Here is a 12,479-nt window from a genome sequence, read left to right as displayed (position 1 = left end):
TCCAAGTTATTTAAGATTTTCAAGACCAAATATTTTCACGGCATCGAACTTTACAAGACATACGATACTATAATATTCTAGATTTGAAAGGCTGGAAAACTTGCAACTCAATTAAACGAGCTGTTCGGTTTTAAATTCAAATATTGCGATGTATATAATCAGTATTACCAATAAACTAGGCGTAACTCCTACAAATTTTGGAGTACTAAAATTTTTATATGATATGATTTATTCAATTATATATTTTGTCCTACGTATCTTCTAGTAAATTACAAAGTATATTGAAGTCTATCAAATTTGTTGCAAAGTATATTCCGTGGTGAATTCAATCGCAATGCCAATAAAAATATTGTGCAAGATGTTTCATGGGGCGTTGACTGATGAAACCCATTGGGTAATATCCAATCTAAATAGCTGATTATTATACGATATTTTTTTGCATTCTGCAAAAGAAGATGAGAACAAGAATTTTCACTTATTGCTATGTTCAAGTAATCGAGGGTCTTACGCCTATGCGACTATTATTTCACGGCTGTAATTCTGAAGCTATTCTACATGATCGTGATAAGTCGAATAATTTTTGAATCTAGCCAATTCGTTGACTGAAGAATTTAAAATTTCAGATATAATATTTATAGGAGATTACGCGGATCCCATAGGCGTAGCGTATGCTCACGAAAAAGGGTGAAATAGAGTCGCCGTCGTGACACGCCGCCTAATTTGCGGAGGCAGTCACGTGTGTTCCTCGATCATGAAGTTCAATGAGTTGGACCAATGAGGATAGACCACGATCGCAATGGCGGTACGGCTAGTCAGTTTGGCGATATCGGGGAGGCGAGTCAACGTTTGTGTACACCGTCGTTAAGTTTGAAGCATAAACGAACGGACAACAACCTCTCCAAACGTCTATTCTTCCAGTCATGTTCCAATATTGGCTGCTACTGGTTGTATTAGAACTGTCCTTAGATGGTGAGTTACTCTAACCTTTTTCACGAGACTATTTCTCTTCCCATTATCTACACCTCTCTCAGCTGAGCATTCAAACAATCTGAACACGTTTCACTCTTACAGCTGCTCTGAGCGTTTCTCAGGCTGAAATTGACAGGCATTTAGAACTAGGGAGGGAATTTTTAGCCAGAGGTCAACTGCAAGATGCCTTGTCCCATTATCATGCCGCAGTGGGTAAGTCAATCTTGTACATGAATAATTATGCGATTTAACTTTGACCTTGGTCAAGTGATTCTATTCTTGTTTATGTAAAAATTCTCGTTTTTCGTTTTTACAAATTACAATTTATAGCGCTTCCGAGACTGGCAGCTCTTTCTCATGTTTCTGTACTTTTCCAAAAACTGTTGATTTATTTGTCGTACGTCGCAGTTGATTCAGTCAACCACTCATATTACAAACATAAGTGATAACTCTTCAATTTTCATTATCTACACAGAGGGTGATCCGAATAACTACCTTACGTATTACAAAAGAGGTACGGTGTACTTAGCCCTCGGTAAAGCAAAGTTCGCTTTATTTGATTTGGACAAAGTTTTGGAATTGAAGCCTGATTTTCATGCCGCTAGATTACAGCGCGGTAATGTTTTATTGAAACAGGCCGAACTAGATGCAGCTGAAATCGACTTTCATAATGTGGTAAGTGTTACTGGATCGCAATAACTCCATTTCCTCATAACCGAAGCTATAAAAGTTTTTCGGGTAATGAGCTGTGTTTTTTCTGTGTCTAAACGTCTAATTCTTACTAAATTTATTTTGAATGTTTCGTATTCCTACTAAGTTTTTCTTGGATCGAAAGACCTAATGCAAACTGGATATAAGTCTTTGTAACTCTGTTGGAAACCATTCTTCTTGTAGCTCTTATCCCACATTACGGTGTCAAGCTCTGCGCTTACTTCAGTTTAAACATGTATATTGTAATGATCAGGCTACCACAGTGTACATACATATTACTTCATCTAACATGAACACATATGGTATTAAAGTATAGAATCGATCTGTTTCACTTTCCTCACCATAATCGACCAATCAGATTAGATTAGATATGTATCCTCAAAATAGTGTTTTTCATCGTTTCATTTCTACGATTTCTGTGAATACAGATAACATAGAATGGCAAAGATTTGAATAATTGATTTTTATGTTTGTTTAGCTGGCATTTGATCCGTCGAACGAAGATGCATTGAATGGGTTATACAAATTATCTCCAGTGAGGGAGGACATTCAACTGGCTGAAGCGTTATCACAAAGTGGTGATTATCCAGCAGTTATTCAGTTGATAAATCGAATAATAGAAATTTGCCCTTGGGCATCGCACCTTCGGGAACTGAGAGCTGAGAGCCACGCAGCATTAGGAGATTATATGAGCGCTGTCTCTGATATACGATCGACAACAAAACTTCTGGCTGACAATACTCAAGGATACTTCAAGCTCTCTTCACTATTGTATCGCCTGGGCCAAGTCGATGAGTCTCTCAAGTGAGTGTCTTTCTTGACCAGCAGTTTTTCAATACTTGAAATTAATATGGTTCATTTCTTTATTTGTTTCTAAGTTCGCTCGTTTGATTGTTTATAAATAATTTTTATCAATTTCGTGTGTTAGGGAGATTCGGGAGTGCTTAAAGTTGGATCCGGAACACAAACAGTGCTTTCCGCATTACAAGAAAGTGAAGAAGATTGCAAAGTTTATAAACGATGCAGAGACATCTGAAGAGGCTAAGGATTATGAAACTTGCATTGAAGGGAGTAAGCGTGTTCTCAAAAATGAACCGCACGTACAAAATGTGCGTTTTCTAGCTGCGCAGTTGCTCTGCCGGTGTCATCTTGGGAACAATGATCCTGCTAAAGCTATAGAAAGTTGTCACGATGCTCTCGAGATCCAACGAGACCCAGGCTTATTCTGTGACAGGGCAGAAGCCTACATTGCTGCTGAACAATATGACGATGGTATGTTACAATGAATAAATTTCCTACTCTGGATTTTTTTTTTCGTATTGAATGCAAGTAAAACATATTTTCATTTATTTCAAACAGCGATCAGGGATTTCAAAGATGCGCTAGAAATAGACCCAAATTTGCAAAGAGCTAAGGATGGTGTTCAGAGAGCGCAGAGATTGCAAAAGCAATCAGAGTCCAGAGACTACTACAAAATCCTTTCAGTTCCAAGAACCGCCTCCAAAAAGGAAATCGTCAAAGCGTATAGAAAGGCGGCTCAAAAATGGCACCCTGACAACTTCCAAGAAGGAGAAGAGAAGAAGCGTGCAGAGAAAAAGTTCATTGATATCGCTGCAGCTAAAGAAGTATTGACTGATCCTGAAAAACGCGCTAAATTTGATCAGGGCGAGGATCCGCTGGATCCTGAATCTGGACGACAACAAGGATTCAATCCTTTCCACGAATTTTCCCACTTCGCACGCCCTCACGGCTCACCCTTCCAATTCAAGTTCCACTTCCCTTAGCAAAATCAAGAAACTCAGTAGTTCTATTGAATTTTTAATGACGACGATATACGAAAACGCGTCGCGCATTTGCTATTACAACAATATGTATAACTAAACGCACTGCAGAACTCCACCTGTCTTTTCCTGTCGGTTATCTAATGGGTGTGAGTGAATTTAAGTCGCAGAGGTGATCTTACATCAAAATGCTTGACCGAACCATCGGAGAGTACTGGATACCAAAGAAATCGCAGTAGGACAGTTTATAATTTATACAAATTTTTCAAATTGCTGATTATTATCTTGTTTAAGTGGAACAAGAGATAAACATTTAAAAGGTTTATATTAGAAAGCTTTAGCAAACGCTTTAGGTACGTTTTAAATTTTTGATTTAGTATACACATTCAAATTCATGCGTTCAGACTGCTCGTAGTAATCCATAGTTTCATTTTTTCATATCTCAATTATCACCAAAGCACTGTAAATTGGGATTCGGAATGCTTAAGGTTATCTTTGTTACTTCCCGAGGTGGTTACATCTCATTTAAGCTGAACTCGACTTTCGCTTATTTATTTTACAGTAAAAAATGTCTAGTAATCAAGGGGTGCAAAGTCCTGGGCAACCGTGTGTGTCGCTTAGTTTTTTTTTTTTTTTTTGTAATCGTTGTATACAACGAATGTTTCACTGACACTGCATTTACAAAATCTAATAGAAATTGCTTTAATTTATTCGTGACTACTCTTATCTTATCTTCAAAGCATTATTAATGCTCATACGTTTATTGTGATCAAAACTTTAAATCTGGTCATACAAAATACATAAATTTTCGTACTAAAATAGGTTATAAGGTATTGAGGTAAATTTATCAAATTGTTTTTTGGACTGATCTGTCGTACCGTTACTTGACTTTCGTGTTATGAAAATAAAATTAGACAAATTCTAACAATAATATGACCGAATGTTTGAATATCTTTGTTTGGGAAACAGAACTAGAATATTTTTCGGAAAAACGCAATAACAGATTTTACTGTATCAAACTATATTGCATCTATGAGAAATCATATCAATCACTTTCACTTCCTTAATACATTGCTCTTTGACCGTGAATTTAATAATTTTGATTAATTTAGGTTGAAAAATGTACGCCTTGTACGGTACAGCAACATCACATTTGCTAACAACATTGTGCCACATAATTGGTAATATCCTAGAGTCCTCTTTATTGATCGCGTTCACATTTTCTTTGACCCGCATTTATTTATTCGTAAAATAATATGTAACTTTATGTTTATGTGATTTACGAACACACATGTCGAGGTCTGACGGATAATGGACCTATAGTTTTGTATTGAAGGCACATTTTCTTATTTCGTTCTGGTATCCACTACTCTTCCCTTTTTTGATTCGTAACAGGCAATTAGTGTCAGAAAAGGGATCAAGCTGGCCGAAATGTATTTCATATTTGTATCGCATTAATTGCTAGTGGGATTAGAAACAGTTTGCGATTCTGCAACTGGGCGTGAAAAAGTTGATGAATTTTCTACATGCACACGTTACATACAATTAATTCCTCGTATTTCGAGAGAAATCAATGTTTCGATCTTGTTCACATATTAGACACAGATTTTTCTCATTGTCAGTTGCCAAACAGCTATCGCGGATACTCACGTGAATCCGTTAATAAGTTTCTAATCTTCGTACAGGCAAGTGATTGTTGCGATGTTCTTTTGAATATGACAAAAAAACTCGAAAAGATGTGTGAAGTGAACAGACTTCGAGGGTCCAAAAGACACTGTTATAGCGTGAATAATTAATTTTTTTTTGTAAATGTTTTTTTTCTACCCTTAGAAGTCTCAACACGTATATTATTATATGCATACAAGACAAATGATGTAATTCGTGTAGAGTGCTATCCTGAGTCTTTGGATAGTGAGTATCATCCCTACTCGTCGTAATTCAAAACAGAAGCTACGGAATAGGTGCCCCTTACTTTTTCATCGAAAGTCGTGGGTGTATGTATACATGCATAATTGTACATATTTGTAATCTGTGCATCAAATTATGCGGATACTTTAGACGCCGGGCTATTATGTGTAGTCTCATATCCAGAGAAGTTGGCATATATACGAATGCGTGTGTGTGTGTGTGCGCGTTATGTTTGCGTGAGTATCAGAATTTTTCTTGTACATACTGTGTCACTGATAAGTTTGTTTAAAAATATATTTGAATAATTTATATTAGTACGGAGAAAATTTTTATTTATCTTTTTTACAGTATTATTTCAGATAATTGGGATCCCATCTTTCAGTACTAACTTCTGTGATATTTGGAAATAAAACAAAAGGGTAAAACATATCACATTGTTGTAAAAATAAACAAATTACTGACTAAATTCAAATTCTGCAAAGTAGTTTGAAATACTGTGTTTGAAAAAAAGAAAAAAATTCTCGAAAATTAGTATACGTATGTATATAGTCTGGAATCCTCGCGCAATAAAATAGTCGAACATTACTCGGGTATTCCAATTGAAAAATGACTGTGGAAATAATGTTAATTTTATTTATCTCGATATAATGCGTTACATAATGAGATGCAATATTAACTCGAAGAACTCTGAAGTTTGCTTCATGGTTATTTTTTCTTTTTCGAGGGTGAAGTTCCAGGCTTTTTACGTCCTTTTCCAGCCTTCTTCTGGGCTTTGCTACCCTTGCCTTTGCGCTTCTTCAACCGTGCTCGGAGCCCTTTGAAGGGGCCGATTTGTTTTCGAACCATGTACCCCCTCCACTGTGCCTGAATGAGGGTGGCAACTCGATGAATTTCGCGCCAGTATTCCTCCTCCTTTTTGACACGCTCCTTTTCCGCTAGTACTTCATCGATGAAAACCTGCCTCGCATCTCTCAACAAGCTCAGTTCCTCTAGTTCAACTAATTGACCTTCAATGTGATCCTAGAGCGATACACAAATTAAATTTTGTTCAAGTATCTGCACCGAGCCAACTCGGTAATATCTCCTTACCTTTAGTTCGGTCATTTCCTGTTCTCGTCTTTCAAGCTCCTCGATGTATTGGCTTGTCCAAGATATAATCTCATCTTCCATTTCTCGAGTGTTTGCCTCGAGATAAGTTCGCACTTCACCGGATACTATCTGATCAGCCTTTTCCAATTTTTCACAGTTTGCCTTGAGGTTTAGCAGTTGCTCTTCTTTTTGCGCCAGCTTCAATTCCTGCTTTTCAAGTTGAGCGTCTTCCCATCTCTCCACGTATCCTGCGATGTGTCATGTATGGTACGTTTTTTTTTATATCCGTTGACGATATTTTTTAACAATAATAGTAGAGTTCGAAATCGAAATGGACATCATGCTGACAATGAGTTACGTAGGAGTGTTTTACTGTTTTGTTATTTTACCAAAATAAACACTATTTCAGGAGCTGTTTTTTCATGGATATCGAAATATAACAGTTGGAAATCAAATTGTCAATCAAAGGAACTATGTGACTGAAAAATATTCTCTGAAGTCACAGGGAATCACTTGTGACAACTTAAATCATTGTCAATCATTGCCAATCACTCGAAATCACATGATAGCGTTAGAAATCATGGTAATCGTTGTAAGTCGAGATGTGAACGCTGAATGGTTTTAATTAATTATGATTCTATTGGTTTTTATCTAATCGTGTGCGTTCGTTGATTTTCAGTTTACTAAGTGATCGCCATTGACTTCCTAGGATTTCAGGCTGTTTCTTGTAATTTTATATGATTTCCTGTGATTCTATCCAATCCAAAAATCAATAAAACTTCACAAGAATGTTCGGAAATCGTTAAAAATCATGGGTACTATTGGAATTCAATGAAAATTTTTTGGCATATTGGAAATGAACGAACATCCCGTGATAAGGTAGAAATCGATGGAGATCAAAGTCGATGAACTTTATCGGAATTCATTTGATTTCAAAGTCAATGGATCTTCAGTATTTTCACAGACTGTTTCATATTTCCATTCGAGTTTATGGACAAAACCTGAGTCAAAACATAGGATGAAAACACAGGCAAATGACCGATCATACGGACACCACAGTAAGTGTGTCCAAATGGTAATCCACTGGTGAAATTACCCTAATTCAACAATTAATCATCTTCAGGTACCAAGTTGAGATCCGTTGAAAAATATCGAGTTGTCCACGTCGGCGTTCACCTTCTGAACCATCTCGGTTCGTTGCTTCCGCGAATCTTCAAATTCTAGTTTATCGTAGTCTACGAGATCTTGCAGTTGTTTAGCCTGCTCCGTCCAAAGCTCCCAGTTTATCTGCAATTCTCGTTCCCCTTCTTGCGTTTTGACAATGTCGTCGATAACCAGTTCCAGAGATTCGAATGTTTTATTGTCCCTGATGTTACTGGTCGTCCTCCTCAGTATTTCGTACGCGTAAGTCCTAACGCCGTAAAACATTTTCCAATCATCATACGGCCCGAGCATAAAGCTACGAAATCCTCATTTCGACGAACCTGTCGCGCTGAATCTTTTCCGCAACACTGGGTATCAGTGGCAGAAGCCCCATGTCTTCGCGAAATATCATTTTCGGCTCATCCGGCACGCCGTAAAGTTCTGCAATAGTCTTGTAACGTTCGTCCCAACGTTCGTCAACCTCAGCTGGAATCACGTAGCGCAGGATGTTCAGGAAATCGAGACATTCCTGTAAAACGCTCGAAAAACAGGCCGCTTCTAGGCTGGATAATGTTATCGCCGGTTGATGATCCATCGTCAAACTCCTCACGTTCGCACCGCTCGCGGAACCTTTATTGCCAATCGGCCACCGGCTGACTGGGGTCGTGCTTTCGATATCCGAAGCCTTATTATTGAACAAGAAATTCATAGATAATATTTCTTCAATTACCTCGTATTTTTTAAATGTATATTAAAATTTCTGTTTTCTTGTAACACTGCGTAACATTAAAAAGCACGATTATTTCTGAATATATGGCTATTCTTAGAAAAATAGGTTGCATTCAAAAACCATCTAAAACAAGGCGTATGTGCTCGTTTTTTCTCGCCAACAAATGCTCACTTAGTGAAATGCCGAAAACGAGTGTCTTTATTTTGGATCAAGAATACCTACGGAAAGTTTTGTTGAAATCGATCTGTCCTATCAACGGCTTCTCCTTGTACGTAACAACTACAAGAGACCTTAGGGAATGTCAAAGGAGTTTTTCACAGGAATATTTCAGGGATTGCAAAATATTTTTTAAATGATTTCAAAAGATTTCAAAGATTACACAAGATTTACGGAAAAGTGTACACTAGATTTTACGAGTGATTAACCTCTCGCTTCAGCTTTGAAAATTCGGAATTAAAACCAGTACTTTTCCAGGTAAGAGAAGGAAAGCTGAAGCAGGATGCTTACGTCCGGTACCGCCTTGCCCATAAACGGTTGTATCCGTGGTTTATTCTTGGCGACACGATCGTCAGTTGTGTCTTGTTCATCCTTCGGGACTTCTTGAACCATTACCCGTTTCTGTTCGTTAGTTTCTTTTTTGTAAGCTTTTTCCATCTGCCCACTTTGCGTTTCCTCGTAATTCTACCAAGAGGGAAGACAGAATAAAATGAAACCAGTTTTCCACCCGTCATTTTTCATTTTCTCAATTAAACCTGCAGGTTGGGTTCCAATTCGCTGCCGGAAATCCTCATGACGTTCGTCACCACCATGTGGGTGGATTTCGTCCGCGTGTCTTCGGCCAGTTGCTCGTGTTTTGGTACCGAAGAAATTGTCGCTTGTCCGACTGCCGAAGCCCGTCGCTGATCGACTGTAACGGCCGATATTTTTGCCAGGGCATTGCTCGAGCTGTGCCTTTGCTGGGTGTACGAATTTCTTTGCTCCGTTGACGCCTCGGGCTCGTTCTCCTCATCGGAAGACTTTGTGGTCTGCGGTGTTTCAGAGAAATTAATTGCTGTTGTCAGCTATGCACTTAGAAGATGTGAGACATCGCAGCGATGATAGTATACGTATATTTTGGCTACCGTGTTCATCCTGTCATTAGGGTTTATAATTTGCCGTATTTATCGAACAGGAACATCGCCAGTGTGATTGCCACGTATATCGGGACCGAGATTTTGTCCTTAATGTCGTCCCATTCCATCGTAAGATGTTGCAATGTGTGGTAGGCTGGTATATATATATATATGAGAAAAATTCGCTCGAATTGTTAATTTATAATGAAAAAGATTTATTTCTATAAGGCGGACAACGCGTGTTTTGTTATGGATGATTCACGTGGTTTAGCTTCCTGTCGCTCGCTCATCACATTGGCACTGTACACTGCAATGATGTAAGAATTGTGACGAAGCTATCTTTTCTCAATAAACTTTTGCTCGTATTATATGATAAACCTTCTGTCATCGTGGTTTCATAATGTACAAGTAATACATTGTCGACGTTCTTTCTTGAATTTTGAAACGATTGCAGGGCAGCGAGATTTGTATCGCAACGGTTATTTCCTTTTCAACTGGATTGATAAAGTTATTCACGTACTCTGATTGAAACGAAATAATGCAAACTACGATTTACAAATACACTGATCTATGAAATTGAATAATGAATATTAAATCACACTGTAACTGAATATTCTCTAAGAGCGGGACGCGGGATTCACAGCCAGTTCAGTTAAGGGAGGATTTTCTTCTTTTTTCGCTAAATTTATCGCTTTTTTCTAATTTTCTGGCGAAGAAACTATACAATGGATCAATGCGAAATTTGACATTTGGATTTATTTATCTTTTATTTATTCCCCAAAAAAATTAATAATCATTTCCTCCCAAAAATACCGTTTAAACGTGTTTTTCTCGAAACAGCTTTTTGCAACTGGTGTGCACGATATCTAAAAAACTATTCAACAGATTGCCTTCGAATTTGGTTTTTTTTTTTGCAGGATCAACGGGGAGACTCAAATCACGCACACTGTCAATTGGGGATCATTGCATGCGCGTCGAAGGGGGTGGGAGGCGTATTTTTGGTAGGAAATGATTTTTAATTTTTTTGTAAATAGTTAAAAGATAAATGAATCCATGTGTCAAATTTTCTTCGCCAGAAAATTAGAAAAAGCGATAAATTTAGCGAAAAAAAAAGAAAATCCCCCCTTAAGCGGTCGTTCGGATAATCGACGTTCTACTGTTCTTGGAATACATTAACCACATCCTACAGGCATGTACAAGAAATGTTCTGCCGAGAAATGAGGAGATAGAACCCAGCCTCGCGATTATCGAACTGCTGTCTTGACAACCTTACATCATTTATTGTTGTGACACTCTGGAGTTTCCTGTTAGGATATTCGTAATTATAAAACTGTTCGGTGCAGACGGTGCAGGTGCAGACGGAAGGCATCTCAGAGCTTGACAAGATTTTGTACTAGTCTAATCGCAGTCCTGCAAAACATTTTTTAACACGTCTGATCTACCAGATCACTGCGGAAATCATGAAGTTTGTTTCGTTCAAACTGTGCATTTTCGTTGCAGTGTTGGCAATCGCCCAAAGTGATTATCATGTTCACAACGAGATTAGTAAGTCATACAGTTCAAATTATAATAAAACTATATACAACTACCGCACTCGAGAAACACATGATGGCGAGTCGTGAATTTACTAAAATGTTTTTTTTCAATGAAATTGTATTTCGTCTGATTTTGTGTTTCATACAAGCCGTGTTATTTATAATATCGGAGTTTTTAAATCTTTCAAAATCTGTTCAAAATTTTCGGATTAGTCTGCAATATTTTGAATGCTAAGGTTTTAATTCATTTTTCGGCAGATTGCCGCGAAGGTAGTCGTGGCATGAAGCATACCATTATGAACAGCATCTGCAGACCCTACGAACGACACGTTAATCTGAAACCTATGCCAGGGTTTCGATTCATACCGCCAATCGTTTCGATTAAGCGATGCGACGGGCACTGCCTCGCCGGCTTATCATGTGTACCAGTATCGAAAAGGCTGGTTGACGTTCGTGTTCAAGTGAAACGTTTAAACCAAATATATGGCCAGCCGATAATGATGTGCGGTGTTGTAAAAGTTGAGGAACATGAAAAGTGCAGGTGAGAATTAATCAATTTCCCAATTTCATAATTATACTATGCATTCAGAATTGTCAGAAATCGGGAAAATTTAAACTTTTCACGAGATTATTGAGGAGAGATTCTGTTTTCAAGAAATACAATTACGAATGAGTAAAAATGGAAAATAACGGAGCAAAAACTACATTATAACTGTATAAGTGGTAGGTTGAATACCTAAAACATTAGTCAGCATTGTGAGTAAGCATGAGATTGATACCTGCTAATTATAAATATCCAACAGCGTGATGTGCCCTTCTGAAAAAGACTCATCAAATTATGAAGAAAGTTGTCACTCTGTCCGTAAAATATTATCAAGTCATTATTCGTGCAAATTATGCAGACTGACTCTACTTATTTACCAAGATTATGACGTTAACTAAACCACTGCATTTACTATGTGATACAGATGTACATGTCAACGGAAGGCGGAGGATTGCAACGATCGGCAAGATTACAATGTGGACAGGTGCCGCTGTGATTGCAAGAATGGAAGTCAGCAAAAGGAGGATTGCGAATATCAAGTGGGAAAGATATGGAACGAAAACGACTGTTCCTGCAATTGCACCGAACTGGAAATCCCCTGTACGAAGGGCCAGTACTGGGACAAAAAACAGTGCAAGTGAGTATTATCATTCCAAAGTTATAGGTAGGCCGAAAATTTCGGGAGGCTTACACCATCATGGGTTCAATTCGAAGCCCTTATCACTTGTTGAACATCCAATTTCTTTGATTTACGTAATATATTTATGGACATTTATGTAATTACAGATGTGTTCAATGATGTTATCGGGTACAAGTTTCCCAGTGATACGGCTAGACTTTACATCTTGACAAGAGACCTTTTCCTCCTCATTCCATCTTTCTGCAGTATTTTAACTACTATAATCTTAAGCTTTATGGTCATCTATATTCTACGAGTAAAAGGTTTCATTTTATTAT

General features: G+C 37.8%; 3 protein-coding genes across 3 annotated transcripts; 2 read left to right on the top strand and 1 right to left on the bottom strand.

Annotated features, from left to right (window-relative positions):
• Positions 1–779: 779 nt before the first annotated feature.
• LOC124408549 (dnaJ homolog subfamily C member 3) lies at positions 780–4,299 on the top strand. Its single transcript, XM_046885547.1, has 6 exons — positions 780–969; positions 1,072–1,182; positions 1,445–1,644; positions 2,159–2,484; positions 2,609–2,952; positions 3,040–4,299. The coding sequence occupies exons 1-6, from the start codon at positions 921–923 to the stop codon at positions 3,462–3,464; spliced, it is 1,455 nt and encodes a 484-aa protein (XP_046741503.1). The 5' UTR covers positions 780–920; the 3' UTR covers positions 3,465–4,299.
• Positions 4,300–6,074: 1,775 nt separating this feature from the next.
• LOC124408548 (dynein regulatory complex protein 9-like) lies at positions 6,075–9,591 on the bottom strand. The gene is made up of 7 exons (XM_046885545.1): positions 9,446–9,591; positions 9,084–9,358; positions 8,839–9,012; positions 7,943–8,286; positions 7,586–7,869; positions 6,459–6,706; positions 6,075–6,389 (listed from the first exon to the last, which is right to left on the bottom strand). The coding sequence occupies exons 1-7, from the start codon at positions 9,459–9,461 to the stop codon at positions 6,075–6,077; spliced, it is 1,656 nt and encodes a 551-aa protein (XP_046741501.1). The 5' UTR covers positions 9,462–9,591.
• On the top strand, positions 6,618–12,348 carry LOC124408550 (vascular endothelial growth factor A-like). Its single transcript, XM_046885548.1, has 5 exons — positions 6,618–6,725; positions 10,755–10,988; positions 11,237–11,519; positions 11,947–12,159; positions 12,309–12,348. Exons 2-5 carry the CDS (start codon positions 10,904–10,906, stop codon positions 12,319–12,321), a joined length of 594 nt encoding a protein of 197 aa, XP_046741504.1. The 5' UTR covers positions 6,618–6,725; positions 10,755–10,903; the 3' UTR covers positions 12,322–12,348.
• The last annotated feature ends 131 nt before the right edge of the window (positions 12,349–12,479 follow it).

The sequence above is a fragment of the Diprion similis genome, chromosome 8 (genome assembly GCF_021155765.1).
Source record: "Diprion similis isolate iyDipSimi1 chromosome 8, iyDipSimi1.1, whole genome shotgun sequence".
Lineage (NCBI taxonomy): Eukaryota > Metazoa > Arthropoda > Insecta > Hymenoptera > Diprionidae > Diprion > Diprion similis.
The sequence above is the reverse complement of the archived record's forward strand: the minus strand, read 5'-3'. Positions and strand labels throughout refer to the sequence as shown.